Below are 16,292 nucleotides of genomic sequence, written 5' to 3' on the forward strand. Positions count from 1 at the left end.
TTTGCAACAACTCGAGCAGAATAATTGTCTAAATTGATAAAAGAGGACAACTTAATTTTTCTATTTACTAAAAAAAAATCCTACACTGTTTTGAAGTTTTTCAGAGGCTGCAGAATGAATCCACAAAATGCCCCGACAGACTCACTGTAGCCACAGGCACCAACTGACTTCATGGCCTTTGTCTGGAGCAGCAGGGCAACACCCTGTCTGCCCCTGCCAAAGGAGTGAGACAGGCAATCCTGTCCAGTGCGGTGGGTCAGAGATGCAGACGGGGACAACCGGCTTCATCTTCTAGCCTCCTCCCAGCATACAGGTCAGACAGGTACGGCCTCGCCATTTCCCGCCTGGATAGACCGATAAGTAGTAAAGGCGATTATTTCCCCTCGTCCGCTTTTCCAGACATATCTCTATCCTTCAGTACTGCTACACCCTGATGCTTTGATTCCACGCTGCTAGTACCTAACTCGTTTCAGCGGGCATGCTGTAATATGGACAAGGTTAATACCTGTTATTCTATGGGGAACTCTTATTGTGACTGCCACGTCGCTGGGATTTCTCTGGGTTTTCAATTAGACGCTCCGAGGCTCTCGGCAGCTCGTTGCTATGTAATCTCTCAGAGAAGGCAGATAGACTGCGGGACACTGATCACAACACAATCCAAATGCTAGTAGTTGGGTTCACAATCAAGTCCAGACCTCACTGACTACTATATAGGTCTTAGAAGTAGGCTATACAGTAGTATTTTCGCATTTGATCTCTTATATCCTCTTTTCATTTATTCAGTTTAATCCAAACCAACCATGGTTTCCTCAGTCAGTCAGTGCGCCACAGTTTCATGCACTTAACACTTCATACTATAAATTAAGATTAAATATTGTAAAAGCACACTCTCAGCTTTATCTTTTGAGGTTCTCCTTTATTTCTGTTTTTTTTTCTGTTGGATAAAGAGGATGCTGCTGGCTTTGAGAAATGTTATCCTTAGCTATCTGCTTCTGAACAAGCACATTTCCAGATGTCAAACCCAATTTCCTCCGCTGCTGTCTTCCAGCCAGCTGTTGTTGTGTACAGAGTGTACAGAAACAGATTTTGTATCGTCTAGCATACTGCCAAAAAAAAAAAAAAATCAGATAGGAGGGTAAATCCCAAGTATTGTAGTCTACTTTTAGATACTCAGACAAAAAATCTCACACATATGGTCACACACATACTTGCACACACAAGGTGAGGGGATAAGACTACACTAACCCAGCTCAATGCTCTCTTGAAAATAAAAAAGTGTGAGTTGACAGATCAAATCCAGCAATCAATAGCTCTGAGTTTGATTATTTTCCATGAGACCTGAACATTGGGGATCAATACAAGTTGCATCTTTGTGGCCAAAAACATAAAACTCAAAAAAGAAATCATTGCAGATATCCACCTTCAGTTGCAGGTGGCGGTACCTCCAGTTTGGTCTGGAGGCCACCGTTGGCTGGTGGGAAGCAGGTGTAAGATCATGTCCTAGTTACAGAACAGGCAACTCCCACTGGTTTAACAGGCAGAGGGCTTGCAGGCTGGGAACACAGGGGGAGGGGGGGGGCGACTTCCCACAACATCTTTCACACCACACTTACTCAGCTTGTGTGAGGTGGCACCACAGATGAGGAGCGTCATGTAACGCATTACCCATCCTACAGGAATGTAAATGGCATATAAGTGATAACTACACATTTACTAAACTGAAAACTGAAGCCCTATCCTCTCTGACATGTTCTATCATGCATGAGGTTTTTCACTTAAGTTCCAGTAGTATCAAAATTATATAACTCTAAAAAGTTCAGAAGGTTAATTTATCTTCCATTCTCACAGTTATAACTCCAGCCTACTGTTCATGCTGGATTCTAACTGGACGTGTGTTTTCGAAGTCAGAGTATTTTAAGTGGCAAAGCTGAATTTATTTCAACTTTGACTTAGAAAATCAGAGCCGTGTGTGCCATTATGACCACGGTCTTCATTGGGAAAGATTGACCTGTTCTGCAAAATGTTGCACTGATCCACGCAGTGATACTCCTTATTGGTATTTGAAAATGAAACATAGGGTGGCCTGATCAACAGGAACTCCTCTACATACAGCAGGAGCAGCTGCTAGTCAAAGCTGAGGCAATGAGACCTCCTCACTAACAGTGGAAATGTATCTAACCAGATATATTAAGCTGTTTTGTACCTGGGTGAAAAAAAGAAAGAAGTCGCTTTCATCTGTCATGCATTGTCTTAGAATATTTGTCCTTGAACCTTTTTTTGAAGAAAAACTTCTTTTCATGAAACTAGTTTATTGAGTATTCATGAAATGCGGCTTGCCTGCCAATGGCAAGACACCCACAGGGCCATTATCACTCTGCATCACACACACACAAAACGCATACATATGCACTGGTAGCTGTCACACACTGAAGGGTGTGTGTCAATGCACAGGCGAGCGTGTGCACAAGCAAGTCGGCGTATGTGAGAAGCTTTTCGTTCAGATTTGGAAGTGAGAGTAGTTTGATGACAATAACTTGAACCTCATCATCAACACGATTTGCCTGTAGGCGTAATCCTTAAAAGTGACACTAATTTGTGTACATTTATCAAAGTACACAAAATCTTAGCCTCAAGACTCTGAACACTGGCTGCATGCCATATCACATTACTAGAATGTTCCAGCGCCCCCATGGTGTTGTCACAAACTAGAGAAAACAGTTGTCACTAGCTTAGTCATGGCGATTACACTTGGAGAACTCCTGCTTCAGCTGTCCTCAAAAGCTCATTGCTCTGAGAAAGTCATCGTCATCTACTTGTTGCATGTCCGATTGAACTCATCAGCTCAGATGCCTTATGTCTCCTTTTCTCTTGGGCAATCCCCACATAAAAACGACACATGTATGATTTCCACTTTTGCGACTCAGCACACTCAGTGTCTCCCATTTCCAGCCTCTCTATTTCTCTCTCTGCCTCTGCACTCGCTGTTTTGCTCTTTGTAAGAGGAGGAGAGAATTTCAATGAGCAAACTGTTCTCAGTAAATGAGCCTTCACTTCATTGTTCATGACACAAGAATTTAAATGTGTGTCAATAGATAATATGAAATCCGTACCCATGTTTTTCTGTATGCTTTGGTAAAAGTGAGATTATTCAAAGAGGCAAATTATTTGGATTACTTTTATCTTGTAATTGTAGTACTAGCTATTGAAGCTATTGCACACGCACGACATTTGAACCACAAAAAAATAATAGCTGTTTGTGTGTGACTTTGTGTATGCATGCTTCCTTTTGGGCATTTATTTAGGTGTGTGTGTGTGTGTGTGTGTGTGGTGTGTGTGTGTGTGTGTGTGTGTGTGTGTGTGTGAGTGTGAGTGTGAGAGTGCACCCCACTCTACACAAAATCATGGCATGGTTTCTCATTTTCCAGTCCAGTACTGTCGGTAATGTGAGAGCATGGCTAATTCCCCCGGAGTCTCACATCATACAGTCAGACTCTGCCAGTTAGCACCACATACACTCTCACACACACTCTCACACACACATAATCTTGCTTTCCATCTACATAAGAATTCAAGATGGAAATTCCTACAAATAAACACACACATGACACACACAAACATCATCACTAAATAGGAATATGAAAAATTATTTGTGCTCCGTCTGTGTGTGTGTGTGTGTGTGTGTGCGTGTTTGTGTGCGTGTGTGTGTGTGTGTGTGTGTGTGTGTGTGTGTGTGTGTGTGTGTGTGTGTTGTGTGTGTGTGTGTGTGTGTGTGTGTGTACGTGCGCGCAGCAGTTTTCACCCCCTGGGGGTCTAATCACAGTGTCCTGGCAGATCACTGGAGAACGCTCTCTATCAGCAATTAGAATATGATTATATTTTCTCTCTCAGTGGGACCTGTGAGTCACTCTGTGTAATTTCAGTCTGTCTCTCTGGTCAAACTCAACACACAGCAGAGCTGAGGTGGAAGGCTCGGCAGTGGAACCTGAAGCAGCGAAGTCAAAGCTTCTTTACCGGATGCATATAGAGAGTACAACCCACAGTGTGCTGTTACCATGCACATGTACATCACAGCACAACACTTGTGTGCTCTTGGTAGGTGTGTGTGTGTGTGTGTGTGTGTGTGTGTGTGTGTGTGTGTGTGTGTGTGTGTGTGTGTGTGTGTGTGTGTGTGTGTGTGTGTGTGTGTACATGCAGGTCATTGCTTGGCCAGGTGAGTGCCCAGTCGTCCGGTTAAGGAGCGGCTGTTGGAGTAGATTGGCATTGTAGTCAGGCCACTGAAGCTGACAAACCAATTTAGAGGCATGATGCCCAAACTGAGTGGGTTTGCGTTCCTGATGCACATTACCCCTCACCTCCACCAATCATTATCAACATCTACCTCGCGACTGCCCCTCCCATCAGGCAAAAAAAACAAAAAACAAACAAATGTTATCAATGAATGTTGTCAGCTTATGTTCACTGCTGGATGATTGTGATGGTTGGCATTTTCTCCAAGTTCAGTCTGCAGCACTGATGGGAATACGCAACCTGGGCCAAGCAGTTACTTTAGGATTATTACATTGATTACATATGGTCATCTTTTTACATGGGAACAATGAATGTTATTGATCGCCTGTTTCATTGTCCTGTCGTTTCTGGAAGTGTTCACTTTCCAAAGTTTGAAACTGTTGTGCAAAGAAAAAAGAGAGCACGGGTCATTTCAGCAAATGGCTGAAAACAACTTAATCTCTGTAGCAGATGTAGGAATTGTACAGTGGCAACCTTTTGTGTCTTCATTGAACACACACATTGAACATGCATTAACCATTCCCAGTGCTGATGGAAAGAGCAAGTGAACCCTTAATAACTGGTGAAACCTCCTTTGACAGCACTTACCTCAAGCAAGTTCTTCCAGTAGCTGCTGATCAGAGCTGCACCATGTTCAGGAGGAATTTTGGACCATATAGAACTGCTTCAGCTCAGACATATTCTTAGGATGACTGGTGTGAGCGGCTCCCCAAAATGAGGATTTTCTTTATTTGAAGAAGTAGATGTACTGTTTTAGCTGTACTTTGATGTTTTAGAGTCATTGTCTTGCAGTATTTCACCCAGCCTCCACAGCTTCAGCAGGTGGACAGCCACCCTGATATAATCTTGTAAGATACCTTGATAAACAGGGAGTTCATTTTCCCTGCGATGACAGCATTTCTACTGACATCAGTCATTCTCCAACCTTAACCAGGTGTTTATTATTGTATCCGTGACAATGAAGGTCCTGTAACCCTAAGTAGTAATTTTAACCTAAACCATGATCTGTCCCTCACCAAGTAGGTTTTGTGCCTAAACTTAACCAAACCTTAACCATCAGTGTTTAATCAGAAGAGGAAATTGATCAACAGTTTAAACAGTGATTTTTCATGGTTTGGGAGGTTCAGTCAAACAATGTCATCCTGACCAATTTATGCATTTTTTTGTCTTAATTGGAGGACATTCGCATATTTTTGTTGTGCCTCAGTTGGTTTTAATATGAATCCTTTTCGTTTCAAGTAAAGTTTTAGCATGTTCAGACCTTGAGTTACGAAGAAATCTTGCCACATTTCCAGACTTACATTTCTTCAGACCCACAATTAAATAGACTATGTAAGCTGGGTATAATCAGCAGTGGTTTTTGTCCTTTCTACCTCCCTCCCCTTTCCACCTTTTGGCCTCAATCCAGGCTAATTACCCAAGGGCTCTGCTCTCTCTGCTGGCCTCCCTCCTCTCCTCTACGCCCCCTCTGTGCTCTTTGTTCTGTAGTTTCCCTCCTCTCCATTCCAGGCTAGGTACAGGGCAATAATAGAGCAGCCAGTAGGGAGTGGGGAACACAAGCATGGGTTAATCTGTTGACCCTAGCCGTTGTGCACTGTAGACTTACCATCTGACCACGTTTCTCTGGAGTCTAGACCTCAGCTATTACTATAAACTATCTGAAAGAGTGATTCTTAATCCCTCAAAGTGCAGCTCAAGGTTCATGGTGTGGCCTACTTGGAAAAAAGTAATGTCAATTGGTTTCCACGTGAACTAATAACATGCAGGAAAGAAAACTTTTGTATTGAAACTTTCAAGTTTAAGCAAGTCAGTCTTTGTTGTCCCATGTCATCAAACAAAATTGGATGTGCAGCCATAGTTTAAAAACCCATATCTAATCACAAAAGATGAAACCACATAAAGTGAAAATTAATTAATCAAAAGGTGCATTCACTTTATATTCACATTGGACTTTTTTAAGTAAAAGATGAAAAGGGTCAGCTGTATTACATTTCCCATCAAGTAACCTGTGTTTTAAAGAGAGAAGCAAAATGATTTCACGGTCAGCAACAAGAGGCTGATTGGTTAATAATAGGACCAAGACAGTGAATGGTTTTTCTTAAGGAGACATGCTATGCATAGAGAGCTCCCCACTGAAGTTACATACTTTCAACCAAATTTGTTTTATTTTTCTTGAACATATGCTCAGAAAAGAGAAACGTTTATGCAGTAAGGGAATGATTTCACTGGGCATGTTTGCTTTTCTTTAATCCTGAGATTATCCTTTTTAATATACACTGTGACAAACAGTAGCAAAGCTGTCACCTGGTAAGAGTGGTCCATATTAACAAGGCATGAGTGAATTACTTCTGGGTGGACTTGACTGTCACAGCCCTCTCATTCAGTCCTGTCTGCTCCACTGTTTGCCCTCCACTGAGCAGATTGCTCTGATAACATTCACATGTATGAACTGCTACTATCTAAAGATTGCAGAGGGGCCTCCTCAGGTCTCACACAACATATGTGGCAGGCACAGAGAATAACAATGAAGATGGTAACTTAGTGTATATTAATTTGTTGTCTCCATCCAGTGGGTGTAGTTTAGGGCTGAACAAGATATTGTGATTATTTTGACAGATATTGTCAAAACTCCTGGGAGGGATGCTTCGTAGTCAGATGGCCCCTCCGCAGGGAGATCCACCTCAGTGGGAACAGGCAGGGAGGAGGCGTGGACCGTCGGACAGGGAGCCCTAGGTGGTGCGGCGGTGTTGGAGGGTTGGTCAGGGTGATCACGGTGGAAGTCGGTGATGAGTTAAGGGTCGACGATGTGGCGAGCAGGAATCAAGGACCTTTCCTCCGGACCATAGCCTTCCCAATCGACCAGGTACTGGAGCCCCCTTCCACGACGACAGGAACGGACCAGGCGCAGAACCAAAAAAAAAACGGTCCCCTATCGATGAGGCTAGGTCGGAGGTGGAGGAGGCGGCAGGGCCGGCGGAGGCAGAGGGCGGCGGAGGCAGAGGGCTTTCATGGATCGGCTTAACTTTGGGCACGTGGAAGGTGGGATGAACACGCATGGCGCGCGGAAGCCTCAGTCTCACCGCCGTGGGACTGATGACCCTCTGGCTGGGGAATGGGCTAATGAACCTGGGAGCCAGTTTCTTGGATTCCACCCGGAGGGGTAGGTCCCCGGTGGAGAGCCACACTTTCTGGCCCACCTGGTAGACTGGAGCAGGAGATCGTCGCCGGCTGGCTGAGGCAGTGTAGCGACTCACGGAGCGGTGGAGTGCAGTGCTTGCCTGGACCCAGGTTCGGCTACAGCGGCGGACGAAGGCTTGGACAGACGGACAGGAAACCTCCTTCTCCAATGCCGGGAAGAGCGGGGGCTGGTAGCCGTAGACACCCTGGAAGGGCGAGAGGCCCGTGCCGGAGCTGGTGAGGGAGTTGTGGGCGTACTCCACCCGTAGGAGCTGCTGCGACCAGGAGGACGGATTCCGGGAGACCATGCAGCGAACGGCCGTCTCCATCTCCTGGTTCTTCCGCTCAGTATTCCCGTTGGACTGGGGAAAGAACCCGGAGGAGAGACTGGCAGTGGCTGCCATCAGGCTGCAAAACTCCCTCCAAAAACCGAGGAGAACTGGGGCCCCCGTTCGGACACCACATCGACAGGGAGACGATGTAGGCGGAAGATGTGGAGCAGGACCAGCTGGACAGTCTCTTTGGCTGACGGCAACTTGGGCAGGGGCACAAAGTGGGACATTTTGCTGAGCCAGTCGACCACAGTGAGGATGACTGTGTTGCTGTTGGAGACGCGTGACCATGGACGATGTTGGACTGGGAGAGGCTGAAGGAGTCCCGCCGGAGCCTGATGGGAGGGTTTATGCTGGTTGCAGACAGAGCAGGCCTTGACAAAATCGGGGGTGTCCTCCTTCGGGGTGGGCCACCAGAAGCGTTGGAGGAGGACGTCTTGAGTTTGCTGGGTGGTGATGACACAGGGAGAAGGAAGGATGGTGGCAGACCCCTCAGCAGAATCCTCCCCCTGCTGGACTTGCCGGGACAGGGTGTCAGGCTTGACTGTAGCAGAGGGTGAAGTTGAACCGGGTGAAGAATAAGAACCAGCAGGCCTGGCGGGAGTTCAGTCTCTTGGCTGTTTGGACGTATTCCAAGTTTTTATGGTGGTCCAAACCAGGAAGGGTTCGTTGGCGCCCTCCAGCCAATGTCGCCACTCCTCCAGAGCCATCTTTACCGCCAACAATTCTCTGTTCCCGATGTCGTAGTTTCTCTCGGCCAGTGACAGGGGTGGAGCTTCTGGTCGGTGACAGATCTCTGAGACAGAACGGCTCCCGCCCTTATATCGGAGGCGTCCACCACGAATTGGCGCTCAGAATCAGGCATCTGGAGGATGGGCGCCCAGGTGAACCTGGAGCAGAAGTCCACTGGAAGGGCACTTTGGAGGAGAGGAGGGCGGTGACAGGGGCGGCCACAGAGCTGTAGTCGCGGATGAAACGGCGGTAGAAATTGGCGAACCCCAGGAAGCCAGTTGCCAGTTGTTTGCAGGAGTCAGGAATAGTCCAGGAGGTGAGGGCGGAGACCTTTGCCAGTTCCATCTGTACACTGCCTTGTGCCCCAAGAAGGAGACCGATGAAGAATGGAAGTCACACGTCTCGCCTTTGACAAACAGGGAGTTCTCGAGGAGACGCTGGAGCACTGACTGGACATGATGAACATGTTACTCCCGGGTCTTGGAGAAGATTAAGATTTCACAGAGGTAGACGAGGACGACGCGGTTGAGCATGTCCCTAAGCACGTCATTCACCAGGGCTTGGAAGACGGCAGGGGGCGCTAGTGAGTCCGAAAGGCATTACGAGATATTTGTAATGCCCCGTGGGAGTGTTAAACGCTGATGCGGACAAGATGGTAGGCGTTGCGAAGGTCGAGCTTGGTGAAAATGATGGACCCCTGAAGCAGTTCAAAAGCCGGCAAGATAAGAGGCAGAGGTTACCGGTTCTTTATGGTGATGTCGTTCAAACCCCGGTAGTCGATGCAGGGTCTCAGAGTCTTATCTTTCTTCTCGACAAAAAAAAGAAGCCTGCCCCGGCTGGAGATGAAGAGGAGCGGATGATGCCTGAAGCCAGGGATTCATTTATGTAGGTCTCCATGGCCTTCCTTTCAGGGGCGGACAGGGAGTACAGACGACCCTTGGGTGGTGATGTGCCAGGCAGGAGATCGATGGCGCAGTCATAGGGCCGATGCGGAGGCAGAGACGTCGCCTTGGCTTTGCTGAACACCTGGCGGAAGTCGTGGTATTCCGGGAGCACCCCGGAGATGTCAGGCGGGGCCCTGGAGCTGGGAGTGTAAAGCGGCGAGGAAGCTCGCTTCAGGCAGGACAGGTGACAGGAGGTGCCCCACTCTCGTATGGTCCCTGTCTCCCAGTCAATGTGGGAGTTGTGCCGACGGAACCAAGGATGACACAGGATGAGAGGCAGGGAATCGTCGAGGGCCCGGGCAGGAACCGAGTGAGGTAGAGGAACCTGCTCGAGCCCCAGCGGCTGAACCAGCCCCTCGTCAATGATACAGGCACCCGCCCCAGAGTCTATTAGGGTGGCCAGAGTGTGGGGGCCATCAGGAAGGATGTGCCGGGCTTGGAGCAGCGGTCTTTGGTTGTGGGGAGGTTTTACGGTTGTTGGGCTCACCAGTATCCTCCCTGTTACTGGTGAGCCTTGGCTTTTACTGGGCACTTGGAGACAAAGTGACCTGCCTGCCCGCAGTACATGCACAGGCTAGACTGGCGACGACGTTCCCATTCCTCTGGGGTGAGGGCGATGCGGTGCGGCCCAGCTGCACTGGCTCGGACTCCCCCTTCTGTTGCCCTGGTGAGGATGAGGGACATCTCTGGGCGAAGGGGAAGCTGGAGCTGGTTCTGTTGCCATTTGAGCTGTCGAGGGCATGGGAGCAGCGGGCTGAATCAGGAAGGTCGTCAATTGCTGCATTTGCCCTACTAACGCTGCTAGCGCCTGTCCATTAGCCCCAGCCGCCTGTCTAGCTTCCGAGGCAGCAGCGGACATCATGGCCTGGTGCTGCTGGAGAACGCCCTCAATTCTCTCGAGGCGTCCCAGGGGTGTGGGATTGTGCGCTGGGTCCATTTTTGGCCAGATTGTACTGTAACGGGGTGTGGTAGGACCAATTGCAGCACAACCAAATAGGTGAGTAGTATAATGACTTTTATTAATGAACCAGCAGAGATATTGCACACAGGTGGGTATTGGGGATAGAGTGCAGCTGGGGGCAACAGGTGAGGACAGTGAGGCTGAGTAGGAGGTGTGGCAGAGTGGAGAGTGAGGCAGAGGCATAGCAGGCTGTGACATCTTGAGAATATGATTTTTATGATGTGGTATATCTAGAACCATAATGTTTCATTTGGTATATGAAATTTAGATATTGCCATATTTCAATGTCGATAGTATTTCGGTTGAGTGTTCACCCCTAGTGTAAATATCAGGCAACAGCCACAAGATGCCTGAAAAAGAGAGACAAAAAAGAGAGTGTGGCAAAGAAGTGTGGAAGAGAGGCGAGAAAGTTAACAAGTAGGACAGTAATTTGAAAAGGAAGAGAGGGAATAAGAAAATATAAGGGGAGGACTCAAGTGGGTCTCAGTGTAATATTTTAACCTGTTTAATTGAAGTGAATAGCGAACACCAGGCACATCTGAACTTGTTAATGAGAACAGTGCAGCGTTCATAAATTGAAATGCTTGTCTTTGAAGGAGTGCATAGACTATAACAAAGTTAATGCAATTCATCAGCCCATGTGAAGAGATGTAGTTCAGTGAAAGTGTGTATGCAAACGTATTGTCTTGAATTTTAAAAAACTGGCTGTAATTTTAGAATTTGGAAAACACTGTTTTCTCAACATAATTTTAAAGAAATAAAATAAGCATACTGTATTCTCAATATTGAAAGTGAAATTAGATAGGAATCAAGTCATAACTGGCTTTTACTTGTAGACTTTACTATGAGTGCACAGATGTTGTGAAGGACTTGGATAGTTCAGCATTATGTTTTGAAAATGTTTTGTGATGTGACTTCAAATCAAATTAAATCAAACTTATTATGTTTTTATTGTATTTTACAATTAAAACAAAATCCAGACTTGAATTTGATAGAGTTAAATATCCTGTTAAAGGTGTTCTGTGGAGGTTTTCTTTCTCATAAAAACCTTTTCAAAGCCACATTTCTCACATCTATATTTGTGTGATAGTCATCTTGACTGCCTTTATTGGCGAACCTCTTTCCACTGTTCTACCAAATAACTGTAGCTCAGCAGAATAATGCCAAGCCTTTGGCAGGAATGTGTGTTTCACATTCACAATACAAAGAAAGCATTCATTCCATTCGTAAAACATTGCTCCTTGGCACTACTAGTGGTCAAAAACTCCACAGGGTACCTTTTAAGTAATGAACTGATGTCTATGTAGTTTATGGGATTTTTAGTTTTTGATGTACTCATCATAATTACTGAGCATGTTATCATGACCTGATTTACAATTGAACTGTAATTAATACAGTATAGAATACAGCATGAATTCAGTGGATGTGAATACAGTCACCCTGGCATACACTCAGTAAAGAAGTAAAAGGGCAAGGGGATGCTGAAGAAGAAATAGAAGCAGTGGAAGGAGGGCAGACAGTGACAGATGAAACAAAAGGGATGCTGGAGAGGCAGCTTGTGGACAGGTTGGAGGTGGCCGGTCAGCCTAAGGCAGGTAGTGAGACAAAAGACAGCACAGCAAAAGCTGTATCCATATTGCATGAAATAGAGACATGCACATAGCTCTTCCACCCCCTGCTCTTCCAGAGGCTTCTTGCTGCATCCCAGGGGATATGTTGAATTATCCACAATGCCAGTTTCGTTTCTGACTATCTAATCTCTGTCTTTCTCTCTCTCTCCCTCTCTCTCTCTCTCTCTGTCTCTCTCTCTCTCTATCTATCCATCCAGGCAACACCAACAGCGTTTTTGCCCTGGACTACATCAGTGGGTCTCTGACAGTGAGCGGCCAGCTGGACAGAGAAAACCCACTCTACTCAGCAGGATTCACTCTCACAGTCAAGGTGAGCTGCTGAATGGGAGGCGGGTGAAGGGACAGTTGCAGCCTATACAAGGGATCGAAAGTCTGTTTTGCCAGTGGATCAAGAGAGAGCTTTGATATGATAGTGTATTAAATCAATGCAGTGTCTGGGTTTTATTTAGCCTCAAAAGACCAGCTAAAAGCTGTACTTCACCTTTGCTTGCACAGCGCATATTGTAGATACACACTGTTACAATTAGGAAAGATTTCAAGGTCAATACTACACTTAACGCTGACTAAAAACAAGATCTTGCCATACTATCTGTCTCTGTAGAAGCTGTGTCAATATGCCTCTGCACTAATGTGACCTGGAGAAATTCAAGTGCCTTTATTGGGCTTGTCAGTGAAGTAATTTTTGTGATTCTATGATAATGTCCCCTTCAGAGGCTTGTACTCAGTGAACAGCCAGCAGCCAGGGAGGACAGGAGGAGCGGAGGAGGACAAGAGAAAGGAATAGGATTTAGAGTCCTCCTCAATGCTTAGGGCTTCTTTGTTCTTCTGTTTCTTTTCTTCTTTTTTTTCTTTTTTGTTTGAAGCGGGTACAGTCTCAAAATCCCTCTGTCCCTCCACTGAGCCAAACGTCTGTCTCACTTGGTGTTTAAGCATGACGGCCCTGCCCTCTCACCCTCAACCCCGCCCAACCCACGGCCTTCCCACCTTGTCCACTCTGCCACATTCTTTTTTGCCACCATTTCCTCTCCTCCAGTATTGTACGCCAAGTGGTTCCCACAGGGTGTGAGAGGGTGCGTGAAATGGCTTTCCAAGTGCTACTGAAAGTGGGAGGATTTGTGATCAAAGACCTAGTTTCTTTGCATGTAACTGCAATGTCACATTGTGAATTTTGATGGCTTGTCGTGTCAAATCGTTTGCAGCTTTGTTGGACAATAAATGGCATTTAAGAGCAGTTAATGGCCTCAATAGCACTTGTGTATTTACTAATTTAGCTGCAATTATTGTTAAAAAGAAAAAAAAAAAAAAGGAAAGCAGTTTGTGTGACATTTTTATGAGACGGCTTAGATACAACAGACTGTAATGTTTAATACAAAAGAGATTCTGGCTAACATATCCCTGCCTCAGTCTATCTTCTTAATTGAAATCAATAATTACAAAGCAAAAAAGTAGAATAAGCGAAAGAGCTGAAAACGAAAAAATGTCGCCAAAAATGTATTTATAAGATATGGATTTTTTTCCCTCTACATTTTCTCTCCCTCTCTCTACTTGCGCTATCTTAGGTGGTGCTACTATTGATTGCGGTGTGCCATAGTAATACAACTAATTTCTCAACTTCAGGCAGCTTAGATAGTGCTGAGCGCGTGGAGGTCGCGGTCAAATGATTCAGTGGCGTTGGGATGAGGGAGGCTAAACTACCTTGATTACCCAGAGACCAGCATGTTGTACCTGCCTCTTCTCCTACTGCTTGTGACACCCCTCCATCAATAAAAGACACCACGGCTGCCCATTCCCATCTTTCGCTACCATTTTTTTCATTTCAGAGGCCTCACATCTTCGATAGTCAGGCAGCCAGAGACAGGGACAGTGTGTAATTGTGTCTTCTCAATGGGACTCCTTTCTCCTTAATCTCATTGTGTGTATGTGTGTATGTGTGTGCATGTGTGGATGCTCATGTGCTGGCCCTCTCTTGGCCTCACTTTGAGCCTATTTCTATGATTGCTTTGAGTTCGTCTGTCCACCTTTTTGATCCAATAAATGAACAACTGTAAATACCTGGTCGAGATTGTGTGCTGACTGCCTCCATCCAAAATGACATTTTCAGTGCAATCAAATGCATCTCATGTCTCTCTCCCTTGATCTCTCCCGTTCTCTCTACGATTGCCACTTCCCTCTGTTACTCTCTATAAGGCCACAGAGTTGAAAGATGATCGCAGTCCATCAGAGGCAACAGTGATGACCACCTTCACCATTCTGCTAATTGACAAGAACGACAATGCCCCGAAGTTCAACAGTTCTGAGTATCGAGTGCGCATCACCGAACTGGCCCAGGTGGGCTTTGCCCTGCCTCTGTTCATCCAGGCTGAAGACAAAGATGAGGTGAGTTTTTCATGTCCTGACGGCTGCCACAGTCATAACCACTCACAGCATTGTTGACATCGGGCTGATGCTCTTATCCAGAAAAGGCTGCCTCGGTATCTTATGATTGAAAGTTAAGATGTCCTGAGATCATCATAAAGATCGGTATCAAATGAAACAAAACTGACCCTTTCTTTACTGCACTTGACTGTGTTTTATCCACCTCAGCCTGCTAGTGTTGCATTGTTGCTCTCCCAACCTCTACAGTGTAGCATTTCACTGCATATGTGAGTGAAAATGAAGAGAGTGTGAATGTGAAAAAATGATTTTGGTGCACTGGTGTGACTAACTCAGAGGTTAGGAAAACACACACATTCACTGAGCTCCGCTGGTAAACAATCTGTCATCTCTCTTCTCTTATTAGGAAAGATCAGTATACAAAACATTCAGCTGGCAGCTGAATACCAGCGGCAAGTCATATCAGCTGTCCCTAATTAACGTTGAATAACTTGTCATTAAGTAACTTGAAGTTAAACTCCTCTGTTATGTGATTAAAGTGTTCTCTACCGCCTGTGTTTCTACTCTGACTAAGATCATTAGTGAGGGAGTCCCATGCTCCAGTTAAACTTTCACTCATACAAATTATTTAAGATGATAAACTTAATCGTTTTGAGGCAGGATTTAGAGTCTGTATTTAGAACGTAGAAGTAGTGAAAAATAAGGTGTGCCAAATTTAGTAGTCTACAGCTGTCATTTCAGTGTATCAGATACATATTTAATCAACATTTAACTAAGTATAATCGATCGGATTCAGTTCAAATTAAGTTATTATTACTGTTAATCAACAACCTGATGTTGGGACTAAGGAGGTACTTCAACTGGCTGCGGCACAATAAAGCTCCATTAAAGGATTCATCAGTGAAAGGAGTGCGGTTTGATCTGATGAGATCTTACAACAAAGACAAGCAGGGCAACTACATGTGAGAGGTGTGTATTATGTCTTCTCCTTTGTAGGTTTAGATTTATCTTGTTTTTAAACGCAGCAGCTGAAAAGAACATCAGCCAATCTATGAAACTATGTGCACTGTCAGCAGCAGTGTACAACAGTATGCTTTAGTATGCTTTAGTGTGTCCGCCACTTTGCATTAGCTGGATCTATCAACCTAATGTGGTGACACAGAGTCACACACATTCACTAGCACACTCACAGAACTCAAACACTTTTTCACTTTATGCTTGCTCTGCCATTCTGTGTCTCTCTCACTTTCTCTCTCCCTCTCTCATATGTGCACATGCCCGCTCACACCAGCGCATTGGACTCGACTACAATTTAATTTGCTCTGGAAGAGATGGGATAGAGCATCAAATTATACCTAACGAGGAAAATCAATCACCTAGGGTGCAGATAAGCCGAAAGCTAGTCAACTCTGATTGATTCAGGCACAGCAGCCGCCAGGGTGGAATTTGACAGATAACTGCAAGTCAAGTGGATAGAGAAAAAGGTGGAGAGTAAAGAGAGACAGGCATATGGGGAGGAGAGGAGAGGAGAACAGAGGAAAGGAGGAATACCAAGAAAAATTTGTGAACAGAAAGTAGCTTGCAATGAAGCAAAACCAGAAGTCTGAATAATTGGTGGAGCAAGATGAAGCAGAGAGAAGAGCAGACAGCAGAGAAATAAAGTACTTGAAGGAGGAATATTCAGGAGTATTTAGCAGAAAGTCTTTTTTCTTCATTCAAAGGATGGTGTGTTGCAATGGCGAGGCAGAGAAGGAGAAGGAGGTAACTGCGATTGCACTGCTGACGACCGTCCCAGACACCTGGCGTGTGATAAGAGGTCCCTCTGTAGGTTAGCACCCAGCATTTTACCGAGACC

At 45.6% G+C, this 16,292-nt stretch overlaps 1 protein-coding gene across 2 annotated transcripts in view; it reads left to right on the forward strand.

The window, feature by feature from the left end:
- The window catches only part of cdh23 (cadherin-related 23), a 162,871-nt gene that overhangs the window by 76,994 nt on the left and 69,585 nt on the right, over nt 1-16,292 (forward strand). For both annotated transcript variants that reach the window (XM_056394811.1, XM_056394810.1), the window contains exons 10-11: nt 12,262-12,374; nt 14,252-14,440. In XM_056394811.1, the coding sequence (XP_056250786.1) occupies nt 12,262-12,374; nt 14,252-14,440 (302 nt within the window). The remainder of the gene's footprint in view (nt 1-12,261; nt 12,375-14,251; nt 14,441-16,292) is intronic.

This window comes from Seriola aureovittata, chromosome 14, assembly GCF_021018895.1.
Source record: "Seriola aureovittata isolate HTS-2021-v1 ecotype China chromosome 14, ASM2101889v1, whole genome shotgun sequence".
Lineage (NCBI taxonomy): Eukaryota > Metazoa > Chordata > Actinopteri > Carangiformes > Carangidae > Seriola > Seriola aureovittata.